The 14,897-nt window shown below is 54.8% G+C and overlaps 4 protein-coding genes across 4 annotated transcripts; 1 reads left to right on the top strand and 3 right to left on the bottom strand.

The window, feature by feature from the left end:
• Positions 1-80: 80 nt before the first annotated feature.
• Positions 81-3,154, bottom strand: phoC (putative cyclin dependent kinase inhibitor Pho81; the record flags this gene model as incomplete). The annotated part of the gene is made up of 4 exons (XM_001215999.1): positions 81-2,360; positions 2,479-2,526; positions 2,580-2,720; positions 2,870-3,154. The coding sequence occupies 4 exons, from the start codon at positions 3,152-3,154 to the stop codon at positions 81-83; spliced, it is 2,754 nt and encodes a 917-aa protein (XP_001215999.1).
• A 1,603-nt stretch (positions 3,155-4,757) lies between these two features.
• ATEG_06820 (uncharacterized protein) lies at positions 4,758-6,026 on the bottom strand (the record flags this gene model as incomplete). The annotated part of the gene is made up of 2 exons (XM_001215998.1): positions 4,758-5,968; positions 6,017-6,026. The coding sequence occupies 2 exons, from the start codon at positions 6,024-6,026 to the stop codon at positions 4,758-4,760; spliced, it is 1,221 nt and encodes a 406-aa protein (XP_001215998.1).
• Positions 6,027-8,149: 2,123 nt separating this feature from the next.
• ATEG_06819 (uncharacterized protein) lies at positions 8,150-10,402 on the bottom strand (the record flags this gene model as incomplete). The annotated part of the gene is made up of 3 exons (XM_001215997.1): positions 8,150-8,393; positions 8,447-10,099; positions 10,155-10,402. 3 exons carry the CDS (start codon positions 10,400-10,402, stop codon positions 8,150-8,152), a joined length of 2,145 nt encoding a protein of 714 aa, XP_001215997.1.
• Positions 10,403-12,696: 2,294 nt separating this feature from the next.
• On the top strand, positions 12,697-14,645 carry ATEG_06818 (MFS transporter; the record flags this gene model as incomplete). Its single annotated transcript, XM_001215996.1, has 4 exons — positions 12,697-13,115; positions 13,170-14,291; positions 14,342-14,420; positions 14,472-14,645. The coding sequence occupies 4 exons, from the start codon at positions 12,697-12,699 to the stop codon at positions 14,643-14,645; spliced, it is 1,794 nt and encodes a 597-aa protein (XP_001215996.1).
• Between the last annotated feature and the right edge of the window lie 252 nt (positions 14,646-14,897).

Below are 14,897 nucleotides of genomic sequence, written 5' to 3'. Positions count from 1 at the left end.
ACCGACGTCACGGGCCAGGTCTCGAATCTGGCCGAGATCGTTGCATAGCAGGATAGGATCTGGTATCACACTTAGTCCGGCTACAGGAAGTCAATAGTTGTGGCGGACTTACAATTGGGTTGCTTCCAGTTCAGAGCAATGCAAATATTCGGGTTGTACGAGGTAAACACCACCGACCGCATGAAGTCAGGGTTGTTTTCTCGTGCAACGCGCGCCTGGTCGAACACGTCCGTCAGAATGGCATCGGCAAAGCTGTTGACATCCAACAAGGAGGTCATATTCAGCGCCCGCTCCTCGGCCGCAGACGGATACAAAATAGACAGATTGACATTGACACCGAGCGGAAGATGCTGGAAAACCTCTTTCAACGAAAGAAAACTGGTGGCGAGCACGCGATGTGCTTGAGCCAGGTCTTCGACTGCGCGAGTTTGGAGGAACTGGATCATCTCGGACCGGTCCACGCCGCGCTCGGCGCCAATGGCCCGGAACTGGGCTAACGTGAGGTGGCAGACGGGGATCTCGATGCCGTGGTGGTCCACGGTAAATCGAGGATGGAGAATGGGGACGCCATCTTTCGTGAGCTGCACGAACAGCTGCACATGGTCTCCCGTCAAACTCGACCCAGTGACCAATCCATTGTGCTCCGAGTCCACTGCACTGGTGGCCTTCCAGTATGTCGCGAAGTGCGTGATCTCCAGCGGGTCGCCGTGGTAGGGTTTGATGACCTGGAAGCCAAACCGTAGCTGGCCGATCGAACGCAGTCGAGGGTCAAACAGCGGCAGACAACACGAACCCGTGCTGGAATCCTCTGCTTTGAAGACTACAGGCAACGCGACGGTCTTGGCAATCACCTTCGAACCGAACGTAGGGAAGATCTCGAAATCCACTGCGAACGTCTCCAGGTTATCGATCTGGAATGATATGATCCGCGAGTCTTCCTGGATGGGCAGCATGACTGTGCGCGGGATCAAGTCCGACAGTTTGGACGAGATGGTCAAGCGAGCAGCCGGATGACGACCCGCCTGGTCAAACAATATCGAGCCAGCGCTACCCGGCTCGAAGAGGATCTGGACAAACACCTTTTTGTCCAGAAAGTTGTGGCCATACCGCCGGAGCGGGATGATGGGTGGCGGCAATTCCAAGTCTGGGATCCCATCCGCCGTGTCCATGCTGTCTGGCGCAGCAAAGTCTGTCATCTGGGAGTCCACAGAACCGCCGGGCCCTTGTAATTTCAACCCATTCATGATGTCCAGTGGTCTTTGCGGAGGTTTCGACTTGGCTCTTTCGGCCCACAGGAGGAGCATGCACTCGAGATGGCCCTCCCATGCAGCATAATACATCGCTGCGAGGCCCTTCTCATCGATGGCGTCCGAGTCGACTCCGAGTTCAAGAAGCGTACGGAGGCAGTCAACACAGCCTTCGCTGGCCGCATGGAAGAGGGGCGTCCACTGGTACAGTTTGTCCCTTTGGTTCAGGTCAACCCCGTGCTGTTTGAGCAACAGCAGCAGCTGAGGAGACTGTGAAGCGCGTGCCACCATGTGCTGAGGGTAGAGGCCCTCTGCGTCGGGGAGCACTTTTGCTCGACGCTCGAGGAGCATTTTCACAATCGGGAGCGATCCATGCTGGCACGCCAGATTCAGGGGAATATGATCGGATTCTGAGGCCGGATCAATACGAGCGTTGTTGCACAGGACCTGCTCGGCGCAGGCTAGTTGATTCTTCACGATGCTATGGATCAATGGTGTGAAGTTGTCGTGGTCCATCATGTCGACCGTGTGAGGGCCGGCCGCCAACAGTTCTCGAACCATTTCCACGCGGCCGTGCATGCACGCATAATGCAAGGGGATTCTGCCGTAGACATCGGACCGGGAGATATCAACGCCCGCGGCAAGGCCGGCTTTGAAGACGAATTCCCGCCCTGAGATGGCGGATTCGTGTAGGCAATTGCGCTCGTTGATGTCATCTTCCGCGTACACGTCCACCAGGCCGCTCTCCAGAAGAACTTGGAGTACGTCATCCGAGAATTCATTGATGGCGGCAAGGAAGGTCCGCGTGGCACGATCACGGGCGTCTGGAGAAGACTGCAGCTTGGCGGTCCACTCACGCAGGGTTTGGAGGTTACCCGTCGTGGCCGATTGGAGGATCTGCATGTCTAGATCATCTTCATCGGGGCCAAACGATTGAACGACCATGCGGTCCGCGGGGCGAGCCGCATCGAACTGGATGTTCTCTCCCTCAGCCCATGCTTCGAGTTCTAGCCGCGCGGTCGTAGCTCGATCCGACAGATCCCGTAGCACGTCGCGATTAAAACACGGCTGTACTTCGACTGCACGATGCAGATAGAGTTCTTTCATGCGCGACTACAGGTAGTTAGATATCGAAGATACCTACTAGTGGAAGGAAAGAAGCGTACCTTTGAAGTTTTATCCCACTAATTCTGTCAGCTATCGAACGACAATGATTCTTAGGGTAACGCACCTTTTTCAAGATCTTTGACATGGCCGTCTCATTAATCTCAACAAATTGCTGGACGTATGTCAGCACACCTTGTACCGTATGACGAAACCACCCAAACGCACCTGCAGCTTGTTCAGGTCACCATCGAATTGCTGGAACCCCTCGAACAGCGCCACAAAATTGGCCGGAGCCTTCGAATTAGTCACAGCCCGCGACTGAATGACTCTCTTCTTATCGACCAGAGTCCGCAACCGTAGCGAGAACTATACCGAATCAGCCCTCGTCCAGCGCAATCAGGCAGTGTCCAAACCTCGGCTTCTTTCTGCAGATAAAACGCATTGACCTTCTCGATTTCTCGTTCCTACCAGCGGTCAACAAGCGCATCCTACACATCATGATCTCCGATCCATACCAGTCGAAAGAAAAAGACCTCCTTGTTCGCGCGGAGAGCAGCCTGGGCCTCGGGCACATTTTGGGGTTCGCCAGCGGCGCTCTGGGCGGGTATCGTCGGGGTGGCGCTCAGTTGTTTGATGAGCTGTCGCGAGTCAGCTTGCGCACGGTAGTCAGTGGCATGGGGATCAGAAGACGGACCTTCTTCAGCGCTTTGTAGTTGACAAAACTTGCCGCATATTCCGGGAGATCCAGCTGTCGGCGCTGGATTTGCTTGCCGAACTTCCTGCGTCGGTGTCAGTCTCATCAGGGAAAGGCATCGCGTATAGTCGCTGCAGCACGCACATCTTGGAGGGTTTGTCGTTGCAAGCGCAACACTTGCTTTGCTGTCTCTAAGCACGCAGTCGCAGTGTAGAGCCCGGTGAGTCGGCGGTGGATCTCGGACTGGCGGTGTGTAGGTATTTATGAGGTAGAAGGATTCGATCACAGTGGTCTTGCGACCTAAACAGGACGAGAAGGACAGTTGAGAGCAAGTGGTGGGAGTGTAGGTGTGATGCGGTAGTCGGAGGTCGAAGTCAAAGACGACGTTGGTAGACGGCGGAGCGACAGTCTAGCAAGATTGAACAAATCGAAGTCAAATGTCGATGCGCTGTGTGGCCTTTCACTTGGTGGCAGCCTGGGCGTGCAACAAACTTCCAAGCTCAGTAGACGTACTCTGTAGGTAGTATCGGACGTGGGGGGAGGAGCTCGGAGGGGGACCGCGGAGTAGACCGGAGGATGAAGGACGATCCGCGAGAGGGATGCAGGGCATCGGCGAGCTGCAAGAAGGAGACTATATGGACATGTCTCTCGGGAAGAAGGATCGGGAGAAGCGGATGCGAAGAGTTGCGAGAGTGGTCGTGGTGGTGGTAGTGGTAATGGTGTCGCCGGCAGTAATTGCTGCGGGCGGAACCCACCTAGGTACTGGAACCGGACCTGGACCTGAGGGGCCAGGAGAGAGGCGACGTGCGGGGCACTCACTGGCAGGCCCGACAGAGCGACGGGGAGGGAAATGAAAAGCAGCAGCAGATTTGGGGGAGAATCGCGACTCGAGCAGGCGATCGAGGGAGGATGATTGGAAGAAGGGCGCTTTGCACGCCAGCGAGAGCAAGCTGCGCCCGGACCAATCATCGCAATCGGTGTGCCCACGTTCCCACCGCCTGGCCAACCAGCGGCCGCCAATGTCGAACGTGTCAAGCTTGATCTTCTAATGTACCTCCATCTCCCTCTTATGTACCTAGTATTCTCTACCTAATTCTCTGTAGCCGCATCTGCCAAGGACAAGTCCCTAGTACATAGAGTTACGTTATGTGTCCATTCACGTGCACGAGATATATACTAACTACTAACACAAGTATCCAGACCCAGCAGAGCACCGCAAAGAAGACAGAAAACGATCGACCATCAAGCACAACACAGTACAGCTATACAATGCATCCAGAAGAATTGAACAACACAAAGAAAGATAAACGAAACGACGGCAATCGGGATATATAAAACAAGTTCACGCAGAAAGAAATGTAGAAGGCGGACGGAGTATAATCCATAGCCGCGAAGGAGAAGATTCTCCAGGGTATGAGAAGATCACAAAAGAAACGTCAAAACGAAAGCAGATCGTATGCCTCGGCAGGAGGAATGGCGCACAAGGCGTGGACCATATCCAACAAGCGAATGCAGAATGTCCAGGAATACCCCAACGAAACACACCAGCTTAGATGTCGGGAATGCAGATAAAATGCATGGCTGTTCGCTTTTATTTAACCGCTAGGAAACCCGGGTCTACTGGGCAGAGTCCCGGTTCCGTTGAAAATGCTCAATGCGCGATCAAAACCGACTAAACGAACGTAGCGAGAACAAGCATCACCCACAACTCAGAAGTTCTGGGCAATACCAGCATTTCCGGAGCGAGGGAAAACAGCAGGATTCTCAATACGGGTGTTACGCCGGGCTTGGACGTCGCGAATCACGGGCTGATTCGGCACGTACGGTCCGTCTCCATAGGCGGTATACTGCTGGTGCATGTCGGTGTAATACGGATTCTCATCGTAGTAACCACCCGTAGGATGGGTCGCAGACATGTGGCTTTCTTCAGAGATATCCGAGCGGTTGGCGGCCGAATAGGCAGACGACGCGTTGGACGGGCCCCGGTGGATGTCGCTCGTGCGGTGGTTGTTGGCTGACACCGGCGCGGCGCCCAGAATTCCAACGGGCTCGGTCTCGGCCGCGGTCAGCTGTCCTTCGGAAAACTGGATGGTCCCGTCGCTGGGCGTCGCGGCATGCTGGTAGCCAGGCGTGCTGCCCGCCTCGGACATGGTCAGGCCGACACCCGCACCACTGGACAGGTTGGTGGACGCCTTACGGCCCGCCGAGGTGGTGCCCCATCCGCGGTACCCTGAGACGTCATCCTTGGCCTCGTACGCGGCGGCGCCCATGACCGGTGGCAAGGTCGGGTCGTTGTTCGGGTTGAAGCCGTACTCCTCCACCTCCTTTCTCCGTTCTTCCTCCGCGGCCTTCTTGGCCTTCCACTTGCGCCAGAAGTACAAGGCCGCCAGGATGATGATGGCCACTGAGACGACGGGCACCACCACGGCAACGGCTATCGTGCCACCCGCGGACAGCCCCGAGCCCCCGCTGGCACCCGCGGCGGCCGTTGTGGAGGTCGAGGACGAACCAGTCGAGGTCGTGGAGGCGGCATTGCCAGTTGTGGTCGGCTTGGTCAGGCCCGAGGTGTCGGTGGAGGTGATGGTGAGGGTCTCGGGTCCGCTCGTGCCGGACGAAGAAGTCGTGACAATTTCAGAGGTGGTGACAACCGAGGACGTTGTAGGTTGGGAGGTGGTGGTGCTGGTGGTGGGCTCTGAAGTCGTGGTCGACGTCGAGGTCGAGCTCGTGGTGGTTGGCTGCTGAGACGTGGTATGCTGCGAGGTCGTCGACGACGTGGTGGATGTAGACGAGGTTGTTGATTGCGTCGAGGTGGGTTCACTGGTTGTGGTAGGGACCGAGGTCGTCGAGTGTCCTGCTTCCGTTGATGTACCAGTGGCGGCCGTCGCGCTGGTGGTCTCCACCGCGGCGGATGGTGCAGCCGCTGCTCAGAGTTAGATCAAATAAAGGGATCAATCAGAGGAGGTTGTACCTGAAGACATGTTGAAGTCTGTCCCAGAATCTAGTTGCGATTGACGCGTGGGGAGGCTGATTCAAATGTCGAATGTCGGGAGGCAGGCGATTCTACCTAGCACCGCCCCGTCGTCACGGTATGTTGATTATCGAAAAGGAGTGACTATAGTTGAAAGGGTAGTTGAAAGAAGCGTGTCGCCGCCAGAATCATAAGAAGGCTCCACTAAAGGGAGAGCAACGGGCGATGGCTGGAAGCATCAACCGGCCGACAATGTTGGAGGTGATGCTGATGGGAGGCCTGGAGATGGAGTCAGGGGAAGGGACGGACACGGCGTAGGCGGACGGTAGGGGGGATGTGCATACCCAAAGCGATCTGAATCTCATGGGTTCATGAGGAGATAGATGGATTAAACCAGAAGTAATGATAACCCGGGAGGGAAGATCGAAGGGAGAGATCCAGACGTAAGGGAGATCTCTGGTGTTATGTTAATGAAAGCGAGAGAAAAACGATGGGGGGTGGAGGAGGAGAGTGGAGAGACTTCGCTCTGCATCCGGCCTCGCTACCTGTTAGCCTGTCCCCGGAGTGGCGCCGTTCGTATTGTGGTCTCTGAGTACGGAGTCTGTTTATTTTTATTTCCAGCGTGTTCGATTGAGAAGTGGACGCATTAGGTCATGTCAATGAGATTGTCCAATCCGTCAGACAGTTGACATGCTGAATTCCGTAGAAGCGTACTCAAGTATCTACTGGGTGTGTACCTGATGTTCTGAGTGCGGTAATCCCGATACATAACTTGTACATAACTTGGCTGCGATCGGCACAGATGCCTCCACTGGGTGTACTCCGTCCTCTGTACTTTCTCTAAAAATAAGATCAGCGGAAAAGAAGGAATTCAGATTCTCATTCTTGTCCCCTCCGTAAGCAAAAAATCGGATCCGAACTGGTTCATTTATTTGAGTTTGCTGATACCGGGGATCCATCCAGTCGTCTCCCACTCTGCTCAGACGTGGCCGTAAGAAATCGTCTTTCCGTACCTAGTAGACAAAAAAGCCCACCCGATACTACGTGCATCCTGTACGTAGGTAACATCTATGTAGTATCACCTATCACCACTTGTACATACTCCATACAAGTTATCAGTCTCCGCATACTGTACTCTGTAGATTCGCTCATGCACCAGCATCCTGCAGCGGACGTATCACCACTCTCGTCATTTGCATTGGCGCAGCCGGTCGGAAACGAGACAAATTCTCCGGTATAGTCCTGTAAACACGTCGTTCCAGAGCTCGGCGGACGAACCTTTCCATCGACCCATGGGCTTTTCTTGTCCGGTTCTGTGCGTACTCCGTACGCGTATCTTGTATCTCGTTCCTTGGGTGTGTTGCGGATATCGGTCCCATGGATGACATAGATATGAGACGATACCTAGAATAATAACTCCGTAGTTATCCCGTTAGGTAATCTTCTGTATTCAAACAGTACAGTAGATACTTCGAGACATTGAGAACTCTTCGCCACCATGGTCATATCTCATAGGGGTTTGAGGCTCCTGCGAAACATCATGACGATGCTGGTGGAGACAGTCAACGGTGTCGGTCGCGTGTCTCCCTACCGAATTGCATCACCACTTCGGGACGTCCCCGACACCCAATCCAGTAACTGATTCTTACTCCGTAGACAAGCAGTACAGATAGGTAGATACCTCCTACAGAGTCTACATTATCCATGGTTTAACATGGATCTCTCATGCACAATCACACCATATTCAATTGTCAACAATACAATACATACAACCGTCAAACGCCCGGATCCACCCAATGTTCTAGAAGGCTGGAAGTTGGAACCATCCCATTGAACATGTAATACGTCCAGAATTGCCAATATTTGCAGATGGTGACGAAGAAAATGGCCACACATGGCATTCAACCAGTGAAAGATCAAGAGAAGAAAAGAACAAAACCCCTTGTATGTTGTGTACGCCTTGGCATCAAACGATTGCTAAATCGGGCCAGGTTGCGGAAACGTAGCACCGATGGAGAGTGGACAAACAAGCGATAGATCGTAACGTGGTGGGTGGCCACCAAAGGGAAAAAAAGTGGAATGTCATGACATCGCCAAGGATATGAAAATAAGATTAATCAACCGTGGCTAGATCTATTGCCGCATCTCCCACTTAGGGTGAAGAGAGGACATCAAGTCCTGTTTCGTGCCCACGGTTTCCGCGGGCAGGCGGCTGACACGGTACGCACCAGTGCGGATGTTGTTCAGATGGGTGTTCGAGATGCCGGTCCGGTTGCTACGGATGCTACCCGCATCGCTCATCGTGTCGCCCGTCTTGAAGCGAGGCGGAGGCGCAAAGTCGAGGTTGTCGTACGTTCCAGACTTTCGCAGGGCATGTCTAGAATTTGGTCAGTGTGGCTCTACGTCAGGTCTCGGAGACGGTCAACATACGGGCTGGGAATGGGGGCAAGATCATCGAACGCCGAGGCGAGAGGCGTGTGGGCTCGGAGGCCCGGACTGAAGGGTCGCATGCCGCCCATGGGGGTCTCTGGCCGTCCTTCCCGTTGGTCCTTGAAGGTGCCGGCGGGGGCGAAATCGATGGCCGACATGATCGCGTCATCCTTGAGCATGTGAGGCGTAGGAAGGATTTGCAAAGGCGCCGGGGGAGGCACGGGTCTACGCGGAGCACGAGGACCGGGCAATCTGCCTGAAGCCGAAGAGAAGGCGCGCGGTCCGGGAGGGTGGAATCGATCGCTGATCCCACCCATCGAGCCAGTAGGCATGTGCATACTTGGTCCTTGGAACCGGGGAGGAGCACGGGGAGGCGGCGTCATCGCACGGCGATTGATCGGCTCGGCGAATGGGGCGGGGACGGCATCAAAGTACTCGCCAGTGACCGGATCATAGGCGTAGCTCTCGTCAGGATAGAACTCCGGACCGTAGTCCTCATAGTAACTTTCCCGCCCGGCTTTGCTCTCGTCGAAGTACTCCTTGTAGAAGGATCGGATGCGGTTGGCACGCTGCTCGGGGTTGTCCGACGGGTCCTCTGGGGGCAGCGGACGAAGCCCAAGAGTCATCCGGCGAGTGTTACGGCGGGGATCGACCGTCAGGTTCGTGTTTGCAGCAGGCTCTTCCGGCAGCGTGGGCGGGACGTCTGGGTGAGCTGGGCCACTCTCGTGACTCTTGTCGGTTTCGTGGACATTGACCTCAGGGATGACGAACATGGACTTTCGGTTATCGCCATAATCGCTTCCCTCACTGAGGGGAAGAGAAATCCGCGGGGGAGCAGATGTAGGTTGCGAGGTTGGCTCTGCTCCCAGCTGGGTAGGCAATGAATCGCTAAGCGTAAAGTCCAGACGGTGTTCTGCGGGGGTATGGGCGTCAAACGACTTGTCGGCGGGACCAGAGTGGTCCACGGAAGGTGAAGTCGTATGGGCATGCCCCATTGACGCAGCACTGGTCGATTCCTCTTTTCCGGCATGGGTATTCGTGGATGGTTCAATGATGGCCGGAGCTCCAGGTATCAGGACGGGGCTAGGGCTTCTCGGCAAGTCCAACTGGAAACCCGTATCTGCTGGGGTGGAGCGACCATTGGGATCGCGCCTGGTGCTCTCGTTCGGAGGGCTGTTGTTGTACAGGGGCGGAGAAGAACGGGACATCCGTTGAGCATTGCGCAGGAGGCCTTGGTTCATATCATCACCAAGACCAGCCTTTCGGGTCGAGCCACTGAAACTGGCAGCATCATCATGCAGGCCACGTGGGTGCGAGCGAATAGAAGCGTTGTCACCGAAGAATGAGGCTGCGGGGCGGTATTTGTCGCCATCGCCGACCATAGATCTCGACAAGGAATGGAGGGAATCGTGGGAGCCATGCAGTCCGGGGGGAAGAAGATAGGGGCTCGGGCCGATGTCTAACGAGATGCCCTTTCCATGCATATGGGCTGGCTTTTCCATCTGGCGCATCGACTTGTTTCCAGACGTTGGCTCCATGTCCAGTCCGAAGTCGAGGGATTTATGTTTGTCATTGGCATCTTCGCTGCGCAGTTTCTTCACATTCCTCCGATGCAAGTAGATCAAGACGATGATAGCACAGACGATCGGGACCCTAGATCACGTTAGTCCCCAGTCCTCTCGATGCATAGACGGATGGGGGGACCTACACTGCACCAAGTACAACGGGCAAGGTGGTGGTGGATGCCGTACTGGTCGGTTTCTCACACTTGTTAGGGTTGTCGGAGGTACAGGTTGAGTCCGATTCTGACGTCGGCATGGGCGCTCTTTTCACGACATCAGGAATGCCGGGGACGACAAAGTCTGGGGATTCGTGATGGGGAACAGGGTCGGGACGATGGGGAGACCGGGTCACCAAATGCGCGCCATGGTGGGCTCGGTGTCGGTGACGCAGCATGGTCGTCCTAAGTGGTGTTCAACGCAGCTCGTAGACCATGAAGTGAATCTATGATGTATCTAGAGAAAGGGTAGATCGACGGGTGTTGAGCAGGATAAGCAGAGAACGACCGAAATAAGGGTTCGAACGGGTTTGGGGATGAAGGAGTGAACGGGAATAAGAATCCCCCTAAAGAGTGGCGGTCCAGGTTAAGTCTGGACCATAAAGGACAAAATCAAGGGAGTGTATAGAGGAAAATCCCCGGGGAAGAAAAGAGTGACGGAAATGGGGAGAAGGAAATGAAAGGAAAGGGAGAAAGAGACGGGACACGATGAAGAAGAGAGGAGAGGAGAAGAGAAGAGAGCGGATGAGAGGAGACAAGCACTAAACTCCCTTGTCTGCTAGTGAGTGGTCTAGACGAGGTGCCTATCATTTACCACCGACACTAAAGCGTCGTGTGGGGAGGACGGAGGGCTAATATTATTGTGCGAGGGGGATGGCGGTGCTGGTACCGTACGGTTCGAACACCAAACACCAGCGCATTGAACACTGCAGTCCAGAGAGAAAGAAACCCTCGTCTTGTCACCGCATGGGACAGTTTGGGACGGTTCCCCTGAGCCGACAATCATCATCTACAGGACGAATGGGGAGGAGTTCTTTAGATAGAAACTGGTCTTATCACGCACTAGGAGGATATTCGATCCACGGCTCTCCTGGTCTTTCTTTAGGGTATGGTATGATATGATCATCTCGATCGTAATACACTCTTGTCTCCTGGCTCTACTACTACTCCGTACAGAGTAGTACTACTCCGAGGACGATATGATGATTTCTCCTGTTTGAGCAACCATTTGATCCCCTGAAAATTTCAGGTTCGGCGAGTGGGGCGCCCAGACCTTCTAGTGTCAGGAACCCGCAGGGCCTCCACCAATCAGCGGAGAGATCGGCGGTTCCATTTCTGTTTTCTTGCGGCGACTCCACCGAGGTTATTATTATCATTATTGGTTCTTATTTCTGATTATTATTATTATTCCATCCCCTTCAATAATAATAATACTTCGTATAATACTATATATCAGACCAGGAGTAACGGATATCGAGACCGACAAAATAGCTCAATGCTCCTCAAAGCCCCAACCCCAAGTTGCCTTGTTCCGTCTCCTTGATCCTGTCGGTAAGGGATCACGCCGGTGGTCACAACGAAAGTGGGATGGACACTGCTCTCTTCCGGACGGGCCAATCATTTCCGTCTGGCTGTTGCTAATGCAGTCCCGATCCGGAATCGTTAAAGCTGAGACATCCTGGCTTGTTTGGACGTTGGATCTGGAGTCACTCTGAATCCGCTAGCTTATCTTGAATCAGCCTTCTTGGCCTTCAACGTTTGCTTGTTTCCATCTTGGGTATTTAGGGGGAGTACGGAGTACTCCGTAAATAAGGTCTTCTAGTCTTATGATGCAGATACATATGTACATGGAATATATGCTCCGTATATATATACATATATATATATATACGTACATGTCTATGCATAATCTCAACTACGCATGATTGATTATGGGCTATAACCAGCTATACGAACGTCAAGATATATAAAGATGCACAGATATAGTATGCAATGTCAGGACTTCTTCCAAACTGTCCACCAATACAGAATATTGTATATGGAGACCATGACGTCATCTCCGTTGTTAAGCGATCGCATCGGAAAAATGTGCTGCAGCCACCACGAGTTCAGTGTCTACTACTGAAGTAGGTGGTACAGACGAGCATTGAATGTTCTAGAAGAGAGACTGATTGAATGTGTACTTGTAGATCCATATAGGGAGTGGAATGGAACACCTGAATGCGGAACTATACCCTTACAGTACCTACTGCCCAAGTATGTTGTCCCTGCGGTAGTTTATTCCGCATCTCTAGAATCGCATGATATCTCCTCTGTATACTTCTCCCGTCCACTCGAGTAGACTCAATGCACTAACATATACAGATCGTCGACGATCCCACGAGAGAACTCTAGAAAGCAGTCCCTCTTCATCTGCATCTCCATCCACCCCGCTAATCCAGACATTAATAGCAAGTGGCAAACTGGTCGGGCGCATCCGCCGACGAAGCTTAAAGGATCCAAAAGTTGCCTCCGCTGCTGGTCTTGGCCGTCCATCGTCAGTGCTCCGCGATCTCGACTGGTTCGAGCGTCGACACTAAGAAAATTTTTTCTTCGCGCATTGCCTCGATGACTCCGTGAGTGAGGGCTTAAAAGCACGGCGTCCAGCTTCAACCCGCCATACATTAGCTCCCTATACAAGCCAATCGCCATCATGGATGCGACGTCGCACATCGCGGACCTGGAGAAAGGCTCCAGGACGACCACCCACAGTCGAGACCACGACGACCATGACTCCCAGTCAGACTCCTACTCCCTGTCGACCAGCTCCTCCAACTCGTCGCAGTCGCAATTCCAGGAAATCGACTTCATGTCGCGCACGCAGACCGCGCAGACGCAGCCGGGGACCGGCCTGGAGCGACACCCAACCGCGCTGAGTCGCATCGCGACGCAACGAAGCCAACACAGCGCCACCGTCGGCGCGCTGAAGTCGCGGCCCTCCAGACGCCCGCTGCCGGAGTTCGGCGCAGGGAAACCATACCCGCCGCCGCTCCCCGAGAAAGAAGAATACGTCGTTGAATTCGCAGGGCCAGACGATCCCCTACACCCGCAGAACTGGCCGACCAAGAAGAAGTAAGTCCCGCCAATGCCGTCGCCTCATCAGGACCCTATCTAATCGACTGGTAGAATCGCCATGTCAATGCTCCTAGCGTGGACGACGTTCAACTCGACCTTCACGAGCAGCATCTACTCGACCGCCAACGCGGCCGTCTCGACGCAATACAACGTCTCGACCGAAGTCGGCACGCTGGGCCTGTCGCTGTACGTGCTCGGCTTCGCCTGCGGGCCGACGCTGTTCTCGCCGCTGTCCGAGCTGCTCGGCCGACGCCTGCCCATCCTCATCGGCGTGTTCGGCTTCACCGTCTTCCAGTTCGCCGTCGCCACGGCCGAGAACCTGCAGACCATCATCATCTGCCGCTTCTTCGGCGGCTTCTTCGGCGCCTGCCCCATCGCCGTCGTCGCCGCCGTCTTCTCCGACATGTACGACAACGCCCACCGCGGCCTCGCCATCACCATCTTCACCATGACCGTCTTCACCGGCCCGCTCTTCGCCCCCTTCATCGGCGGCTTCATCGTCGACAGCCCCGCTCTCGGCTGGCGCTGGACCGCCTACCTCCCCGGCCTCACCGGCGCCTCCGCCTTCGTCCTCGACCTCCTCTTCGTCCGCGAGACCTACCCCCCGGTCATCCTCGTCGAGAAGGCCGCCGACCTGCGCCGCCGCACCAGGAACTGGGGCATCCACGCCAAGCAGGAGGAGATCGAGGTCGACTTCGCCGAGCTCGTCCGCAAGAACTTCGGCCGCCCGCTCCGCATGCTCGTCGCTGAGCCCATCCTCCTCCTCCTCAGCCTCTACATGGCCTTCCTGTACGGCCTGCTCTACCTCTTCATGACCGCCTACCCGATCGTCTTCCACCGCATCCACCGCTTCTCCAACGGCGTCGCCGGCCTCGCCTACTTCGGCCTCATCGTCGGCGAGCTCCTCGCCGGCTTGTTCATCCTCGCCCTCCACCCGGCCTATAACCGCAAACTGGCCGCAAATCACGGCGTGCCCGTCCCCGAGTGGCGTCTTCCGCCCGCCATCCTCGGCGGCGTCGCCTTTGCCGCCGGCCTCTTCTGGTTCGGCTGGTCCGGCTACTCGTCCGATATCCATTGGGCTGTGCCCGCCGTCTCCGGGCTGCTGACCGGCTTCGGGCTGCTGTGCATCTTCCTCCAGTGTCTTAACTACATTGTCGACGCATATCTTCTCTTGTAAGTGATTTCACCAGGCTAAACTCTGAGCGAAACTGACGGATTCCTAGTGCAGCGTCGGCCCTCGCGGCGAATAGTATCTTGCGATCCACAGCGGGTGCTGGGTTCCCCCTGTTTGCGACGTACATGGTACGTACCTCCCCCGCGCTACTACATCTGTCCGTATGCTAACTCCGTCAGTTCGATGCGTTAGGAGTCAACTGGACGGGCACATTGCTGGGCTGTGTTGCTGCCGTCCTAGCGCCGATCCCTCTGCTCTTCTACTTGTATGGGGCGAAGATCCGCGAAAAAAGCAAGTTCGCCAACGAGTTCGTTGCGACAGCCCAAGCTCATGACAATGAGCATATGGAGTGAGCATTACGATGCTTGACCCCAAGACGACTACTCTTCATGAGTGTTACGATTGATACGAGTTATGTGATGACTAAAAGTGCTGATAGAATACTTGCCATACATACCATAGACTAATGTATATACCACTACTTAATGCCATGCATATCTTGCGCTATGTTGGAAGCGATATTGAATGCTCAATTCTCATTACCAGACTTCGTCTAGAAGTGACATGATTCGTTCCACGAATGATGTTGCCATACACGCCATTAT

This window comes from Aspergillus terreus, genomic scaffold (genome assembly GCF_000149615.1).
Source record: "Aspergillus terreus NIH2624 scaffold_9 genomic scaffold, whole genome shotgun sequence".
Taxonomy (NCBI): Eukaryota; Fungi; Ascomycota; class Eurotiomycetes; order Eurotiales; family Aspergillaceae; genus Aspergillus; species Aspergillus terreus.
This window is presented reverse-complemented; position numbering and strand designations above follow the sequence as displayed.